Below are 15,408 nucleotides of genomic sequence, written 5' to 3'. Positions count from 1 at the left end.
TTAAGGAGGCATGTAGATGTGTGGATGAGGGTATCATGGAGTTCAGTAAGGTTTTTGTCAAGATAGTGCATGGAATTCTGGATTCTCCAGATCAGCTGAGATAACAAGCAAGTTAAATCAGTGTCCTTGAAGAAGCTAATGGTTATGATCATCTGAAACTAACTCTGTCTGGCTGACCACACGCCTAGCAGGCCTATGTTCCCATTGCGAAAGACTCAAGGGAAGCACTTGAATGAGGGGACTACATAGGAAGTGTTTCAGAGTCTGAATGCTACACTCGAGAAATGAAAAGTGCATTTACTCTCTCTATGTCTAAGCTTCTCTCTTTCTTTATTACATGCTCTCTCTCCTTGACTTGCCATCCCAGACCTTACTACGCTTCCATATCATTCCAGACTTCTCTTGCCTCTCTGTCAGCTCCTCTCTGTATTTATCTTCCCCCTCTCTCTGTAAATCTCTCACATTCACATACTCTCTTGGAATCATGAACACCTTCATTCATTCCCCTATTTGCCCTTTCTGGCAGACAGCTGCAATTCACAGAAGGTTGACATGTCAATACAGCCAACAATCAGAAGGACAATTCCTGCTTTGCCATTTATTGCCTGGGGATTACAGTAGAAAGAGGAAAATGATTACTGTACATTTGTACAGAAGAAGTAAAATTGACGGGACCAACTGACTTTTTCTGAAAACTCAATACCAAACTTTTCTCCGACATAGTAAGAACTGCAGATGCTGGAGTCAGAAATAATACAGCAGGGCAGGTAGCATCAGAGAAGCGGGAAAGTTGATGTTTTGTTTTGGGATCCTTCCTCAGAAATGACACCATTTGTTAGAGTTAACGTTTGACTCCAGGAATGGAATTCAACAGTTCCTTGATTTATCCTCAGTCTTCAGTATCTGCCATCTGATTTCCTGGTAGATATCACTGATCTGAAATTGGATGTCAGGCACTGAATTTGTAGTTGACAAAGCATTAGTCATTAGGAATGGGTGAGTTGTGTGTAACTGCAGGGAGATCTTCTTCATTTGATTAACTGGGCAAAACAGCTGTGAAATGGAATTCCATCTGGCAAATGGTGAGATTCAGGAAGAGATCGCTTGTTACTGATTTGTCGTGCTCTCCATCGACTGTTCAACATGAAACTGCAGAGTGATCTGAACTATCCCCTCAAAAAAGACTCTTATTTCGAGAAAGCTGAAAGTAATTGTAATTTTGAGTAAATCTCTCGCATTCTTTGTCCCAAACTGCAGGCGAGACAAACTATTTTACTTTTCATTTTGACTTTGTCAGGTCTGTATTTCATGCAATGTTAATATATTGGAACAGATGTTGTCTAGTAGTTACTAAAACTTTTAAGAAGTTACATTTTCCAAAAGAATTGCATTCTTCCAAAATTTCTTTGCTTTTTTGTATTTTGACGATAGTGTGCGAACAAAAAGCTTTTGATTCAAGCCTGGTAGTTTGACCACTCAGGTTGCAATGCCTTACACTAGAAATTAACAACGAGTGACTGTCGATGCCTTATTAGACAAGACACATTTATCACTACCAACTTGAACATGAGTCATTTGGGAATGGTATTCCTCAGACCACCAGCTGTCAGTTCAAGCAAGTAAAAAGACCTGTCGACTGACACAACTGGGGACAGCATATTTCCTGGGAGAGGTGAGACCTCGCTAACCAAGTGGGGCCTGGCATGTCAGGAATATAATAACAGGCACACTCCACTCTGTTCGCTGACATTTCACCCCTCTGTGAATCCAGTGCCAGGAATAACGGCTATCAGACAGACCGACAGAATATTATCAATGCGCACACTGCACTTGGACATCCTAAATATCGACCAGCTGACATCCTATCTCAGGTCATCTGTTCCTCTGCCATCTTCAGTATTTCATTTGGGGTAGTGTTAAGCGCCGTGCTTTTATCTGGGCTGTCTTAACTCTTGAATTAACTCTCCAAAAGGCTCCAATTATTCAGATCACTCTCCAGTTTAAGATGCTCCTTGACATTTGCCTCAATGAATGAGGTCGGCCATCAGCTGAGACAGTACCACCTTTGGTGGGTCAAGCTTTGCTGCATTTAAAAAATGAGATATGAATATTGGAGATCGGAAAGATAAGACACAAATTGCTGGAGAAACACAGCTGGTCCGGCAGCGGCTGTCGGACAAAGCAGGGTGAACATTTAGAGTCCAGTTATTATTATTCAGAACTGAACAGATCTGATGCCAATGCTGCCAGACTTGCTGAGCTTCAACATCAATTTCTATTTTTAATTCAGCTTGATTCTCTTGATCATGATGACGGTCTTGTTGAGGAGATTTGGGAATGGCCAGTGGCCATTTGCCATGCGATGGTGGTACAGAGGTGAGCATGGCTGCTTCCCAAGCAGTTGACCCGGGTTCGATTCCTGGCCATCGCAGCGTTGCACTTTTTAAGTGACTTCCAATGGGGAAAAATGATGTGGAAATGAATGAGTTTCATTCACAGAAGTGTTCCAATTGTAAGACTGGGGACAGGCTGCCAGAACATTTCCAGCACTGGGAAAAATCTGAGAGAACCTATGCATGATCAAGACTGATTGATTTACTCGTGCGAGTCAACATGCTATGAATAAGGGAAAGACGGTTCTGAGGATTTTCACACAATCCTTTGAAGGAAGAAGATGACCAATGGAGGGACTGCCTGTGATGTGGACTGGATGGATTATATGATGAATGTGCATGTGCCTGACTGAAATTGTTCAGATGAGTTCCTGCTTTTCTGAAAATCTATCCTCGTTCAAAGTTGGCTTTTATAAAGCGTTCAGTTGATTTCAGTGACACAAACAAGTGGTGTCTTTCTCTCCTGCAATCTGTCACCAATGCCCTGTCCCAATATTACAGTCTGATCGGGTAGAGAGATGCAAGGCAAAGTGACAGCTCAGACTGATAATGTGGCCAAAATGGAAGTGACGACAGACTCTTGTTTGTGTGATTGTACAGTCGGGTTCAAAATGTTTACCAGGAATATGTGGAGAACAAACTTGTCTGATGCCATTTCTGGGAAGATAGCAAGAGTCAAAGTTTTGAGTCCAGTCAAGGGATTCTACAGTTGCTGGAGTTTTCTTCACGCTTTATTGTTCACCTGATTACGTGGTAAATATTACTGATCTGGAATTGGATCTGCAATATTCAGTTTGCAGATGATAAAACATCAGTCTTTAGAAGTGGGAGAGTTACTTCGATAATATGAAGGGATCTTCATCGTGAGGTCAGCTGGGGGAAAAAGCTGTGAAATGAAATTCCATCTGGAGTAAGTTGTGAGCCCAGTAACTAGTCGCTGGATTTTTCTTCAGGCTGTGATATTGTTCAACTTATTCCGTGGTGAATATTACTGATCTGGAATTGAATGTACGATATTCGGTGTGCAGGTGATAAAATATTAGTCATTGGAAGTGGGAGAGTTATCTGTATAGTGTGAAGGGATCTTCCTCATGTGGTCAGCTGGGGAAATTCCATCTGGAGGATGGTGCGTTTCAATCAGTGATAACTAGTTACAGATCTGTCGCCCTTTCTACAGAGTGATCAACTTGAAAATGCACAGAGATTGGAACTGTCCCCTCCCACAACATATTGTCCTGTTACTAGAACTCTGAGAGTAATTGTAATTTTGAGCAATTCTGTTACAGTCTGAGTCCAGAATTGCATGTGGGTCAAACTAATTGACTGAATTTGCCTTTGCCAATAGTATGTTTTGTTGCGTTACTACATTTGAACAGTTCCTGTTTAGTAGTTAAATAATTTTTCGATCAGTTAAGTTTTCCAACAGAGTTAGGTTATTCTGAGATATTCTTAATATTCTGCATACTGTTATGGTTAATATTGTATGATGTTTAAATGGAGAATGATATACATTTTATACTCTACAAGATATTGAGGTTAACTGTACGATATTAACTTTACATTTGGGCGTTATTGGTGTCTTTTATTGGATCATATTGCTGGAATCATTCAAGGCTTTATTGTGCCATGGGTCGCTTTGATATTGCACTTATTTTCTGCAGGAATTTGGATATTAATGTGAGTTTTGCAGTTACACCTTGAACTCTATTGACATTTTTATTTTGCTTAGTCACAGGATAATTCCTGAATATTTGCTTTGAGTCCTGGATGATACATATTATATGATGGGTTATATTCTTGCTATCCCGTTTATGATTTTGAGTTTATACCCAAGATAATTTTGGGATAATATCCAGGAGAATATTTTCTTTATATCTGAGACCTCACATGCAAGGAATTAAAAACCTAACTTTAAGGTGAGCAAACAATTCTGAAAGCAAATGATACGGAGTCAAACAGCTTAGAAACAGGCCCGTCAGCCCACTATGCCTATGCTGACTGAAAAACACTAATCTGCACTGATTCCATTTACCTTAACTTGGTCTACTATGCCCTGGCAGTGCTATTCCAGAACCCCTTAGATGTTACTATCGTATTTGCCTCCACCAACCGCTCAGAAAGCATGTGCCATATTTCTACAGCTCTCTGGATGAAAAAAAAATCTTTATCAGATCACCTTGAAACCACCTACTCCTAATGCCCTCTGGTCTTAGACACAGCTTTCATGGAGAAAAGATTCTCGTGATCTACTCTGTCTATGCCACTCAGAACTTTGTTTCTCTCAATCAAATGCGCCCCCCCACACCCACCCCCAGCCTCCTTTGCTCTCAGCAAAACAAATGCAGCCTGTCCAGTCTGTCCTCATGACTGAGCCTTCTCATCTCAGGCAACATCATGGTGTCTGTCCTCTGAACCCTCTCCAGTGCATTCCAGACTTCCAGAAGGTGTTCAATGAGGTACCTCACCAAAGGTTAAGTCATAAGATAAGAACCTGTGGGGTTGGACGCAATATATTGGCATGGATAGAGAATTGGTTCATGGGCAGGAAACAGTAAATAGGAATAAAGGGTTTCTTTTCACGTTGGCAAGCTGTGGCCAGTGTGTTCTGTACGAACCAATTCCAGACTGCATGTGGTTAGAATATCTGTTAATGACATAAAGGAAGGAAATAAATATTCTGCAGCCAAATTTGCAGACAGCATAAGAATAGGTAGAAAACCATGTTAAGCGAGGGATAAAAACAGTTTACAGAGAGCTAGTGATAGGTTAAGTCAATGGCATGGTGTCTGGATAAAGGAGTACCAGAGATGAGGAGGAATTTCTTCTCTCAGAAGGTAGTGAGTCTTTGGAACTCCTTGCCACAGAGAACTGTGAGGGCAAAGTCCTTTAATTTAAGGCTGAGATAGAGAGATTCTTGATAAGTTGGCAAATCAAGGGTGATGGGAAAAGGGCAGGCAAGTTGGTGTGAGGAATGTTGATTAGCTATGATCTATTGAAGGGCGGAGCAGGCTTGAAGGGCCGCCTCCTGTTCCTTTTTCATGCCTTATGGTCCTGGTCACAGTAAGTTGTATCCTCTTTGATAGAACTTACGCAGTTAATGGCAAGGCCTCGGTTCAGGTACGTAATTCTTTTGAGGTTTGCGTCACATAGACAGGATGGTAAAAAGCTGTTTTACATGCTTGCATTTATTCCTCTGTCCTTTGAATACAGAAGTTTGGTTGTCTTGTTGATATTGTATAGGACATTAGTGAGGCTTGTTTTAGGGTGTTGTGTGCAGTTCTAGTTGCCCTGTTATAGGAAGGATGCTATTAAGCTGGAGAGGGTTCTGAAGAGATTTACCAACATGTTGTGGAAATGGACGGCCTGAGTTATAAGGAGAGGCTGAGTAGGCTGGAACTTCTTTCACTGGAGCGTAGGAGGTTGAGAGGTGGCCTTGTAGAGGTTTATAAAATCAAGAGTGGTATAGATAGGGTTAATGGTAGGTGTCTTGACTAGGATGAGGGGATTTCAAGAAGAGAGGGCACATTTTTAGGGTGACAGGAAAGAAATTTTAAAAAGACATGAAGGGCAGTTTTTTTTAAGAGAGTAGTATGCATGTGGAATGAACTTCCTGAGAAAGTGGCGGAAGCGCATGTAGTTAAAACGTTTAATACACATTTAGATAAACAAATAAACTTGAAAGTTTTGGAGGGATACGGGCCAGTAGCAAGCAGGTGGGACCAGTTTAGTTTGAGATTATATTTGGCATGGACTGGTTGTGCCAAAGAGTCTGTTTATGTGCTGTATGATTCGGATTCAATGATACTTGGACTGTGTCCTGCTTAACATGGTGATTAAATGAAAGATGATAATGAGCTAAAACCCTGGACGATATTCATGTTTGTATCATTGATTGTGCTGTGGTTTATATATTACACTATATTGGTGTATGCACCATGGAATTATTGGGCTTTATGCAGTTGATTTTTTAATCTGGGTCATGATACAGATGCATTAGCATGTTCTGATCACATTCTCCGTGTGGTTCAGCTGATACTGGCGCTAATCTTCAATAACATTAGCACTGTATTCTAAATCTGATTGCGTTAGCTGCTGGCTATTTTGGGATTTTATCTGGTATGTTCTCATGGTACCTGGAATGAAGGTATCAGTCCGTCGATCGTACAGCATTCCTATTCGGACGGGTCTCCCGAGAGTCGGCATTTGGAATATGTCGTTTCCACCATCGCCCATCGCACCAGGATTTATTCCAACACCGACAGACAAGGTCTCTGAAATGGAAAGGTCAGCTACTCAAATGCAATTGGTTGCTTGCTCATAGATATGTCAAAAGCTGATTTAAATGTCACTGTTAAGCAGTCAGGACCTGTAGTCACATACCCAATCAATTGGGGTCATTACCCAGGTAATGTTCCAGGGGTTGGGTTTGAATCCTTCCATGGCAGATGAATTCAGTAAAAATAAAATCTGGAATTCCGAGTCTAATGATGACAATGAATTCATTGTCAATTGTCAGGAAAATCCATCTGGTTCCCTAATGTCCTTTTAAAGAAGAACACTACTGTCCTTACCTGGGTTGGCCAATTTGTGACTCCAGACCCACCGCAATGTTGCGGATTCTTAACTGTCCTCTGAGCAATTAGGAATGGACAATAAATACTGCTCCAGCCTGTGATGCCCACATCTCAATGAATGAAGTTTTTAGAAAATCCACAATCACAACAGGTTTGGATGTTCACGGCCAAGAAATCAGGAATGGCATCTGCACAGCAAACCATTCAAAAAAGCATCTACCGGTTCAATCAGTCGCGTGATTCTTATCCCTACTTATTGCAGTAACAATCCCCTCACATTCAAACAACCTTCAATCAAAATAGCATGCACTTCCATTAAATGGTGAAGGGAGACAGCAAGAGATAAGATAGTGAGAGTCAAACTGGAAGGTAAAGGGACAGACAGAGTGGGAGAAAGAGGAACAGGGGCATGAGCTTCAGATAGAAATCAGCAGAAGTGATTGAAGTAGAGTCAGACCAGACTTGAAACATTAACTGTCTTTCTCTCCCTACAGAAGTTGCTGAGTTTTTCTGGCATTCTCAATGTTTCTACCAGATCTTCAACATCTGAAGTAATTTGCTTTTCTTCTAGCAGGAGTGCAAGTTTGAGGAAGGGGGACATTTCAGCGGGGAATTCAGATATACGGAGACTAAAAGAGAAAAGAGAGTGAGAGAAAAGAGGAAGATAGCACTGTGCAATGAGGTAAACGTCAGCTTTTGTGCTCCTGAGATGCTGCTTGGCCTGCTGTGTTCATCCAGCCTCACATTTTATTACCTTAGCACTGTGCAATGTTTTCTTATCAGCAATCAGAGTAACATGTTTGATGGTAATACTTTCAGGAGCTGATTTACCACAACACATTATGGAGATGGATAAAATTAGATTAATCAAATCCATCAGACTTTTAGAATATGCCAGTATACCACTTCCATGGCATTAAAAAGAGGGAGAGAGTATAAGTGAACTGACAAAGGGAGAGAAGAATCACAAAGTGAGGGCAAGCGAGAGGGTAGGAGCATGAGTATGACTCAGAGGTGCACTGCCACAGGCCATTGGGAGTTTAAAGAAAGCAGTGAGTTCAGAGGAAAGGAGATAGAAAGACAGCAAACAGAAAAGGGAAGGATAGAGAAGTGTGTAACAACAGAGAAAAAAATTGAGACACAGAGAGACAGAACACCTTTTATAAAATCCAAAGTGACATCGGCCTGAAATATGAGACAACAAGCTGTCGAGCTAGATGAACACAGCAGGCCAAGCAGCATCATAGGAGCAGGAAGGCTGACTTTTCAGGCCTGGACCCTTCATCAGAAAATGAGAGTTGCAGTGGGAGAGAGATCCCCTGAGGTTTGTCTAGAGGGAGGAGGGTAACTTCTTCAGGGTAGGGATCCAGGGAAGAGGCTTCGCAGTGGGGTTAAAATTGTATCAGAGATAATAGGAACTGCAGATGCTGGAGAATCCAAGATAACAAGGTGTAGAGCTGGATGAACGCAGCAGACCAAGCAGCATCATAGGAGCAGGAAGGCTGACATTTCGACATTTCTGATGAAAGATCAAGGCCCGAAACGTCAGCTTTTGTTGCTGCTAAGATGCTACTTGGCCTGCTGTGTTTTTCCAGCTCTACACCTTGTTATCTTGGATTCTCCAGCATCTGCAGTTCCTATTATCTCATGGCCTGAAATATGACTATTTCTTTCCAAAGATGCCTCCTGATTGCTGTCTTTTTTCCCCTCGAATATTCTGCTTTTTAATTTGAGATCTTTACACAGATTTGCCAATGAAAAAGCACGCCTTGAGTATTTTGCAGAACAAAAAATACTATTTTTATGTAGGACTCCTTTCAGAGAGACACCTGCTTTAAACAAAATTCAGTTGGAAACAAATCCTTTCCTGTACCAAAAGCTGTTAACTGTACTTTATTTTTCCAAATTAATTTTCCAGACAGTAACCTCAGGCATCACTGAAATAATTGACAGTAATGTGAAATACTTACTACCTCCACTACAAACTTTAATAAAATGTGAAGATTAGTGGTGAAAAATCCTTTCACCACTGCGTAGAATTCCTGACCTTCTCAAAAATCCCAATATCAACGGCCAGGGACAATACACTCTGCATTGGGACAACCTATGAATCAACAGGCACCATTTACAATTACTCAACATTCTTAACTCCATCCAGTTTACAAGCAGCAAACACAGCAGCTTATTTATTGCCGTAAGCACTGAGTCACTAATTCAGGAGAGGGCTGCACTATGCCTGGGGCGTGGACTCCTGGCTACGGTAGGTCTTGAACCTAGATTCTTGGTGGTGTCAGTGTCTGCAGCAGGGACTATTCCGGCAGTTGTTACAAAAGTTAATGATTTCAAAAATATACATAGTATTCCTCAATTTATCTGTCATGACCAAGGTTAACAGAAAGCATGGGCCAGGCATCTGTATTGATATGAACGTACACTTCATTACAAGTAATCAGATTCCAGCTGTAGACAAACTATTATGAGCCATCAGTCGACAACACAACAAATTAAAACTATGATCACTTAGAGACTCACTCTGATGCATATATATATCTCTCTCTCACACACACACACACAAACACACACACACACACACACACAAACACCCCTTCACCCACAAATAGACACACATATATACACGCACATTTCCCCACCAAACATACGCACAGGAGATAAAACGATCGGTGTTATGCATGGAGGGAAAGATTGAGATGGAAGGTCTATGGTTCCTCTTCACATGAAAGATGAGATGATTTAATTGGTTCTTGTGCTGATGGGAATGCTGCTTTACCAGAGGCACAAGGACTGGTTCAGACTTATACAGTCTCAAAGATTCCCATTGAAAGGCAGAGCTCACAGGAACTGCTAAAGCAAATGTAAATCAGTTTTCTTCAGGCTTAAAGTAGTTTTTACTGCAGAGAACAGAGAGGACTTCTGAGCAGGTGGAGGTCTGAAGGCTTCTATGTAACTTGTTCAGAGCCCCAAGCTGTTCAGGTGCCTGACAATCAATCAATCAATATTTTAATAAAATATGAAGATTAGTGGTGAAAAATCCTTTCACCACTGCGTAGAATTCCTGACCTTCTCAAAAATCCCAATATCAACGGCCAGGGACAATACACTCTGCATTGGGACAACCTATGAATCAACAGGCTTGCTGTTGCTGTTGGCAGGCAGAAAGACTTTGTCATTGATAATTGGTCACTAGTTCATCAGCCAATCAGCTTCTTGTTGCAAACCACTGCTCCATTTGTAAATAACTTTGTTCATTTACAGCCACACTTAAATCATTGGATCACTCTCACTGACAGGTGAATTGCTTTCAAACCATCTAGCAACCATTCACTAATCTTCTGTTTTAATGTAGACCTTTTCTCATTTTAGTCTGCAATTAAACTCCAGATTTTTCAAAACATGATCTTTATATACATCTGCCCTTAGAAAAGTGAAATGCCATTTCAAAAGTATACCTATTTACAAAATACATGATGTACAAAAATAAACTAAAAAACAAGACTGTAATCCATTTATTCTTTCTCCCCTTTTACAATGTTATACGATCTTAGCATTCCTTAAACCTTTAATTATTCCAGCATTTGACACTTGGGACAATACATCAGCAATTACATTAAATTTTCCAGTAATGTGCACGATCTTTACATGTAATATTTGCAACAAAAGACTCCATTGGAATACTCTTGCTTTCTTTGTGATTATGATCTGTATAACTTAGCAATGCTTTGTTCTCTACTGGATATAGATTTGAAAGTGTTGGAAAACCAATCACAATCCCAAAGACACATTTTCCAATGGGAGAGTATTTTTCCTATGACTGGTATTGTTTCTAGAAGTACCCAATGGGTTTCTCTATTCCTAATCCATCGTCCTGTAACAAGACAGCACATAGCCCCAAGTCGGCAGTGTCAACTGCTATTTTGAAAAATCTGTAAGAATCAGGGACGGCCAACACTGATTCATTTATTCAAAGTGCCTTCATCCTATCAAAGGCAGCCCCATGTTCTGTTAGCCAAAGCACTTCTGCCTGTTTCCTTCACAAATTTCTTAAACGCACAGCTCTTCAGCTAAAATTATGTACAAATTTCCAGTAAATTCACACGTTCCAAAAAAGTCTATAAATTTCTCATTTAGTCGTTGGAACAAGGAATTCTAATCGAGGCTTCGCTTTTGCTGTTCTTGGCAATATCTGTGTCGGTGTGTGTTTGTGAGTGTCTGTTTGTATGTGTTTGTGTTTCTGTGTCTATCTGTGTGTGTTTCTGTCTATATAGGTGTGCACCTCTGTGCATCGCTGTACATGTGTGTGTCTGTCTGTGTGCATGTATGTATCTCTGTGTCCCTCTATGTGCGCTTCTGTCTCTCTATCTGTGCATGTGTGTCCGTCTATGCGTGTTCCTGTCTGTGCACCTATGTGAGTGGCTATGTGTGCCTGTAAGTATATGTGTATGTGTTAGTGTGTTATTACAGTGTGTCTCTTTGCTTGTGTGTATCTGTCTATATCTGTGTGTGTCTGTTGTATGTTAATGCATCAGTATGTATCTATGTTTGTGCGTATCTCCACCTGTATCTCTGTACCGTGGGGGTGAAGCTATTGAAATGGAGTTCAACCCATCTGTCTCCATCTGTTCATTGATAATGTTGCTGCTCACATTGACGTGTCCCGCTATATGTTTGTCTGAGTGTGTGTGTGTGTGTGTGTGTGTGTGTGTGTGTGTGTGTGTGTGTGTGTGTGTCCGTCCATCTTTTGCCTGCAATGGGAATCACTGTCCTGATGGAAGTTTAAATGAATGATATAAAATGTGGTTAATAAAAGGCTCCCAGTCTCTTCCGCTCTCCCCTTAATGTGTTTAAAGTGATACAATGTTGGACTCCCTATGCCACTGCACAAGCAGAAGGTTTTTGTTGGACACACCATCACGGAGCGTGCAAATGTCTCACATTGCACACTTGTTTCGTTCTTCAAAGAATGTCTTTGGAGACTTAGGGCAGGTTTTGCCCGATCTTTTGTGATGTTGTCCCTCAAATATGAGAAGAAAGAGATGAACATGCCCAGTGCAGGGCATGGCATTGTATCCCTTTCATCTGTTTGGATGCTGCACTGCATGATAGGAAATTTTTGATTAGACTGCATTGACGTAGCAACCCATTGAAATTGGGAAGCTTGATGTTGGAAAATAGGGAACCCCTATTTTGTTAACAAAGTGTGGGGCTGGATGAACACATCAGGCCAAGCAGCATCTTAGGAGCACAAAAGCTGACGTTTCGGGCCTAGACCCTTCATCAGAAAAGGGAGTTTTGTTGTTCGTTTTCATACAGAAGCTTTTTTTTCATAATTCAAGGAATTCATGTAACTCGGTTTTTTACTGTGTTACTGTACTTCACTCTGAACCCAGACAATGTTGCTGCAGAAATAAATGTTTGGTGAGTGGGTTTTAATAATGCCATGTAATTGCCTGACGCAATTTCTCACATCAAAGTAGCTCATAGTTGGCTGTTTATGAAATTATTATGGCATCTGTTGAATTGTTACTGAGCATTGAGACTGTACTTAATCGTCAATCACTTTCTGATCAACTACACAATTTTATCAGAACCCTCCGAAGGATTTGATTTTGATATTTTGATGGAGACTTACTGAGGGTTCCAAGCTGACAGGAATTACTGAGTAGGAAATTCCTCTGGATTGTGTTACGATGGGGAATCTGCAGGTTCCCAGCTCAACTCCCTCCATGCACTCGATCAAGGACTCTCTGTCAGAACTGTGATGGAATACCTCCTACTTGCCCTGGATGGGGGCAGCTCCAACAAGACCCAAGAAGCTTGACACCATCCAGGACAAAGCAGCCCCGCTTTGATTGACATCACATCCATAAACATTCTCTCCCTCCACCACTGAAGCTCAGTAGCAGCAGTATGTACCATGTGTAGGATGCACTGCAGAAATTCACTAAAGATCCTCAGACAGCACCTTCCAAACCCACAACCACTTCCATCTAAAAGGACAAAGGCAGCATATACATGGGAACACCAACCACTGCTCCACCCCTCTCCTCCCAGCTACTCACCATGCAGATGTATTGCTGTTCCTTCGCTGCAACTGGATCAAAATTCTGGAATTCCTTCCTGAACAACATTGTGGGTCTACCCAAAGCTCATGGGCCACAGCAATTCAAGACAGCCCCTCATGAACCCCTACTCAAGGGTGGGGGTAACTAGGGACAGGGCATTAAATGCTGGTCAGAGTCAGTGATGCCGACCTCCATGGGTGAATAAACAAAATTCATTTCATAGTCTGGACACAAAAGAACCTTCCTGTGGACTTCACTGAGAAGTTTTATTTCCTCATAATGCAAGGAATTCATGTTAGCAGAGATTTAACTGCGTTTCTGAACTTTGCTCTGAATCTCGGCAATGTTGCTGCATAAGTAAATGTGTTTGTGCAACAACTTAGGTTCCGTAGCATATAACCAACTTTACTGAAGTCATATAGCAAAGGTGGGTAATCAGCAGTGTTAATTCCTTGAATGACATAGTATAAGAAATGGAGAACAATGATTGACCACAGGAGGATGAAATTCCCAGATATGGTGAAGAGCAAGATCACAGACTTCTTTCTGCACTCCATTTCTGGGTCCCTGCGATTCTCTCCTTTGCTCTTACCCTTCAGCCTCTTGCGGACTTGAATCGTCGCTAAAATGTGTCTGACTGTCACAGCATTGAGCAACAGAATTGAAGCGAATGGCAGTAAAGGGGTCAAAACCGTGTCAAACCAATCTAATGCCACCCACTGTGTCTCAGTAAAGTAGCTTGACTTTGTTTGACAGTAGAATGACACATTGTTGATTATCACCTGAGGCTCATATTGGAAATAGAAGGGGATGTTTTTCAAACAGAACAGGGTACAGGTTGTTGCTAGAACCACAGTTGCAGTTTTCTCAGTACAATATTTTGTTTTCAGCTTCTGACAACAAATAGTCACAAATCGGTCAAAGGCGAAAGTCACAGTGAACCAAACAGAGCAGTCTCTGGCTGCACAAAACAGGGCCCCAGCAACACTACACACAGGAGTGATGTCCAGGAAACACAGTGGGTAATAATATGAGGGAAATCTCCTCAGTATAACGTCAATGAAAATGACCATCAGATCAGCAGCTGCCATCACTACTAGGTAGTAGTACAAGGTGAAACACCACACTTTCCCCGGCAAAGGATAACAATTGCCAGGAAATTAACTGTGGAAGACAAATGGGAAAAAAATGTAGTGAATTACAGATCATAAATTCTCCCTGCCTATTCCAGAGAGCAAAGATATTATTTTACTATCAAAAGCCGGCATACTGTGCAAGTGGAATTGTTTCGGGGTTGAGTGATTTCAAATTTCAAGACTTTCACCCACCTCAGTTTGTCCTCCAGCCCAGCCACTCCAGAGATTTATAGAGCTTGGACAAAGACTGAGCTCACAGCCCCTCCTAGTAGAGCAGAAGGAAGTTTGTTTGGTTGCAATGTTACTTGTTGAATGACTGTGTATTAGGTTCTTAAAGTTCTCAGCTCCATCCCTGGTTGGAGCAGAGCTCCATTAGAAACATCATTCCCAACTCAATCATCGGGATGGTGATTGGACTGTAGATAGACCAAATTCTCCCATTCTGCATGGATAAAGTCATCCCCTGCACTCTGCATTGTACCAAATCTTGATCGGAGCCACAGCAGGACCAGGAAACAGGTCACCCGAATCCGCAAAAGATATCAAACAACACAATGCCATGTTTGCTGCACAAGTGCTGCATAAGAGTCAATGGAGAGCTCATTTTGCGACAGCATGTGAGTGTTAGGACCACTGTGATATTTACACTGTACGTGACAAAAGCCTTAATGTGCATAGATCAGGGCAGCAATCTGTCAAGATTTGAATCTACTGGCCAGAGGTGAGGAGCAGTAAATTTCCAGGAGGGATGGAAGTTAGATGAAGCTTTACAAAGCAAAACAGGGAGCATGTGCTTCAATTCCTTCGCTTAAAAAGACCTCTCTTGTTTAAATTGGCCGACTGATCTACTATTCCCTGCCATTTGTGGAAGAGAGTGCCAAACATCTCCCACCCTGTGTGTGTAGAAGTGCTTCCTAACATTTCTCCTGAACACTCTGCCCCTCACTCTCACACTATGTTCCCTCATCTAGAATCCCCAACCAATGGAAATAGTGCATATTTTACTGTCTCTTCCTTTAAATATCTGGTGACTTCACTCATTTCATCCATTAACCTTTTAAATTCTTGAGAAAACAGATTTCATTTGCGCGACAGAAACAGAATTTGCTCAGCAGGACTGACAGCATCTGTGACAGAGAGATCAGAGTTAATGTTTGAGGTCCGGTGACCCTTGTTCAGAATTAACTTGCCCGATCCCTCCTCATACTTTCGAAACATACAAAAC

At 41.5% G+C, this 15,408-nt stretch overlaps 1 protein-coding gene and 1 non-coding gene across 2 annotated transcripts; one reads left to right on the top strand and one right to left on the bottom strand.

The window, feature by feature from the left end:
* Nucleotides 1–2,359: 2,359 nt before the first annotated feature.
* trnag-ccc (transfer RNA glycine (anticodon CCC)) lies at nt 2,360–2,431 on the top strand. The gene has a single exon. It is a non-coding gene; the product is annotated as a tRNA-Gly (tRNA).
* Nucleotides 2,432–13,337: 10,906 nt separating this feature from the next.
* Nucleotides 13,338–14,138, bottom strand: LOC132207397 (probable G-protein coupled receptor 139). Its single transcript, XM_059642907.1, has one exon. It carries the CDS (start codon nt 14,136–14,138, stop codon nt 13,338–13,340), a length of 801 nt encoding a protein of 266 aa, XP_059498890.1.
* Between the last annotated feature and the right edge of the window lie 1,270 nt (nt 14,139–15,408).

Source organism: Stegostoma tigrinum, chromosome 46, assembly GCF_030684315.1.
Source record: "Stegostoma tigrinum isolate sSteTig4 chromosome 46, sSteTig4.hap1, whole genome shotgun sequence".
In the NCBI taxonomy this organism is placed as follows: Eukaryota; Metazoa; Chordata; class Chondrichthyes; order Orectolobiformes; family Stegostomatidae; genus Stegostoma; species Stegostoma tigrinum.
The sequence above is the reverse complement of the archived record's forward strand: the minus strand, read 5'-3'. Positions and strand labels throughout refer to the sequence as shown.

Bases quoted from the DNA above. Each gene is read 5' to 3' on its own strand.
- LOC132207397 (XM_059642907.1), bottom strand. From the start codon at position 14,138: ATGGCAGCTGCTGATCTGATGGTCATTTTCATTGACGTTATACTGAGG.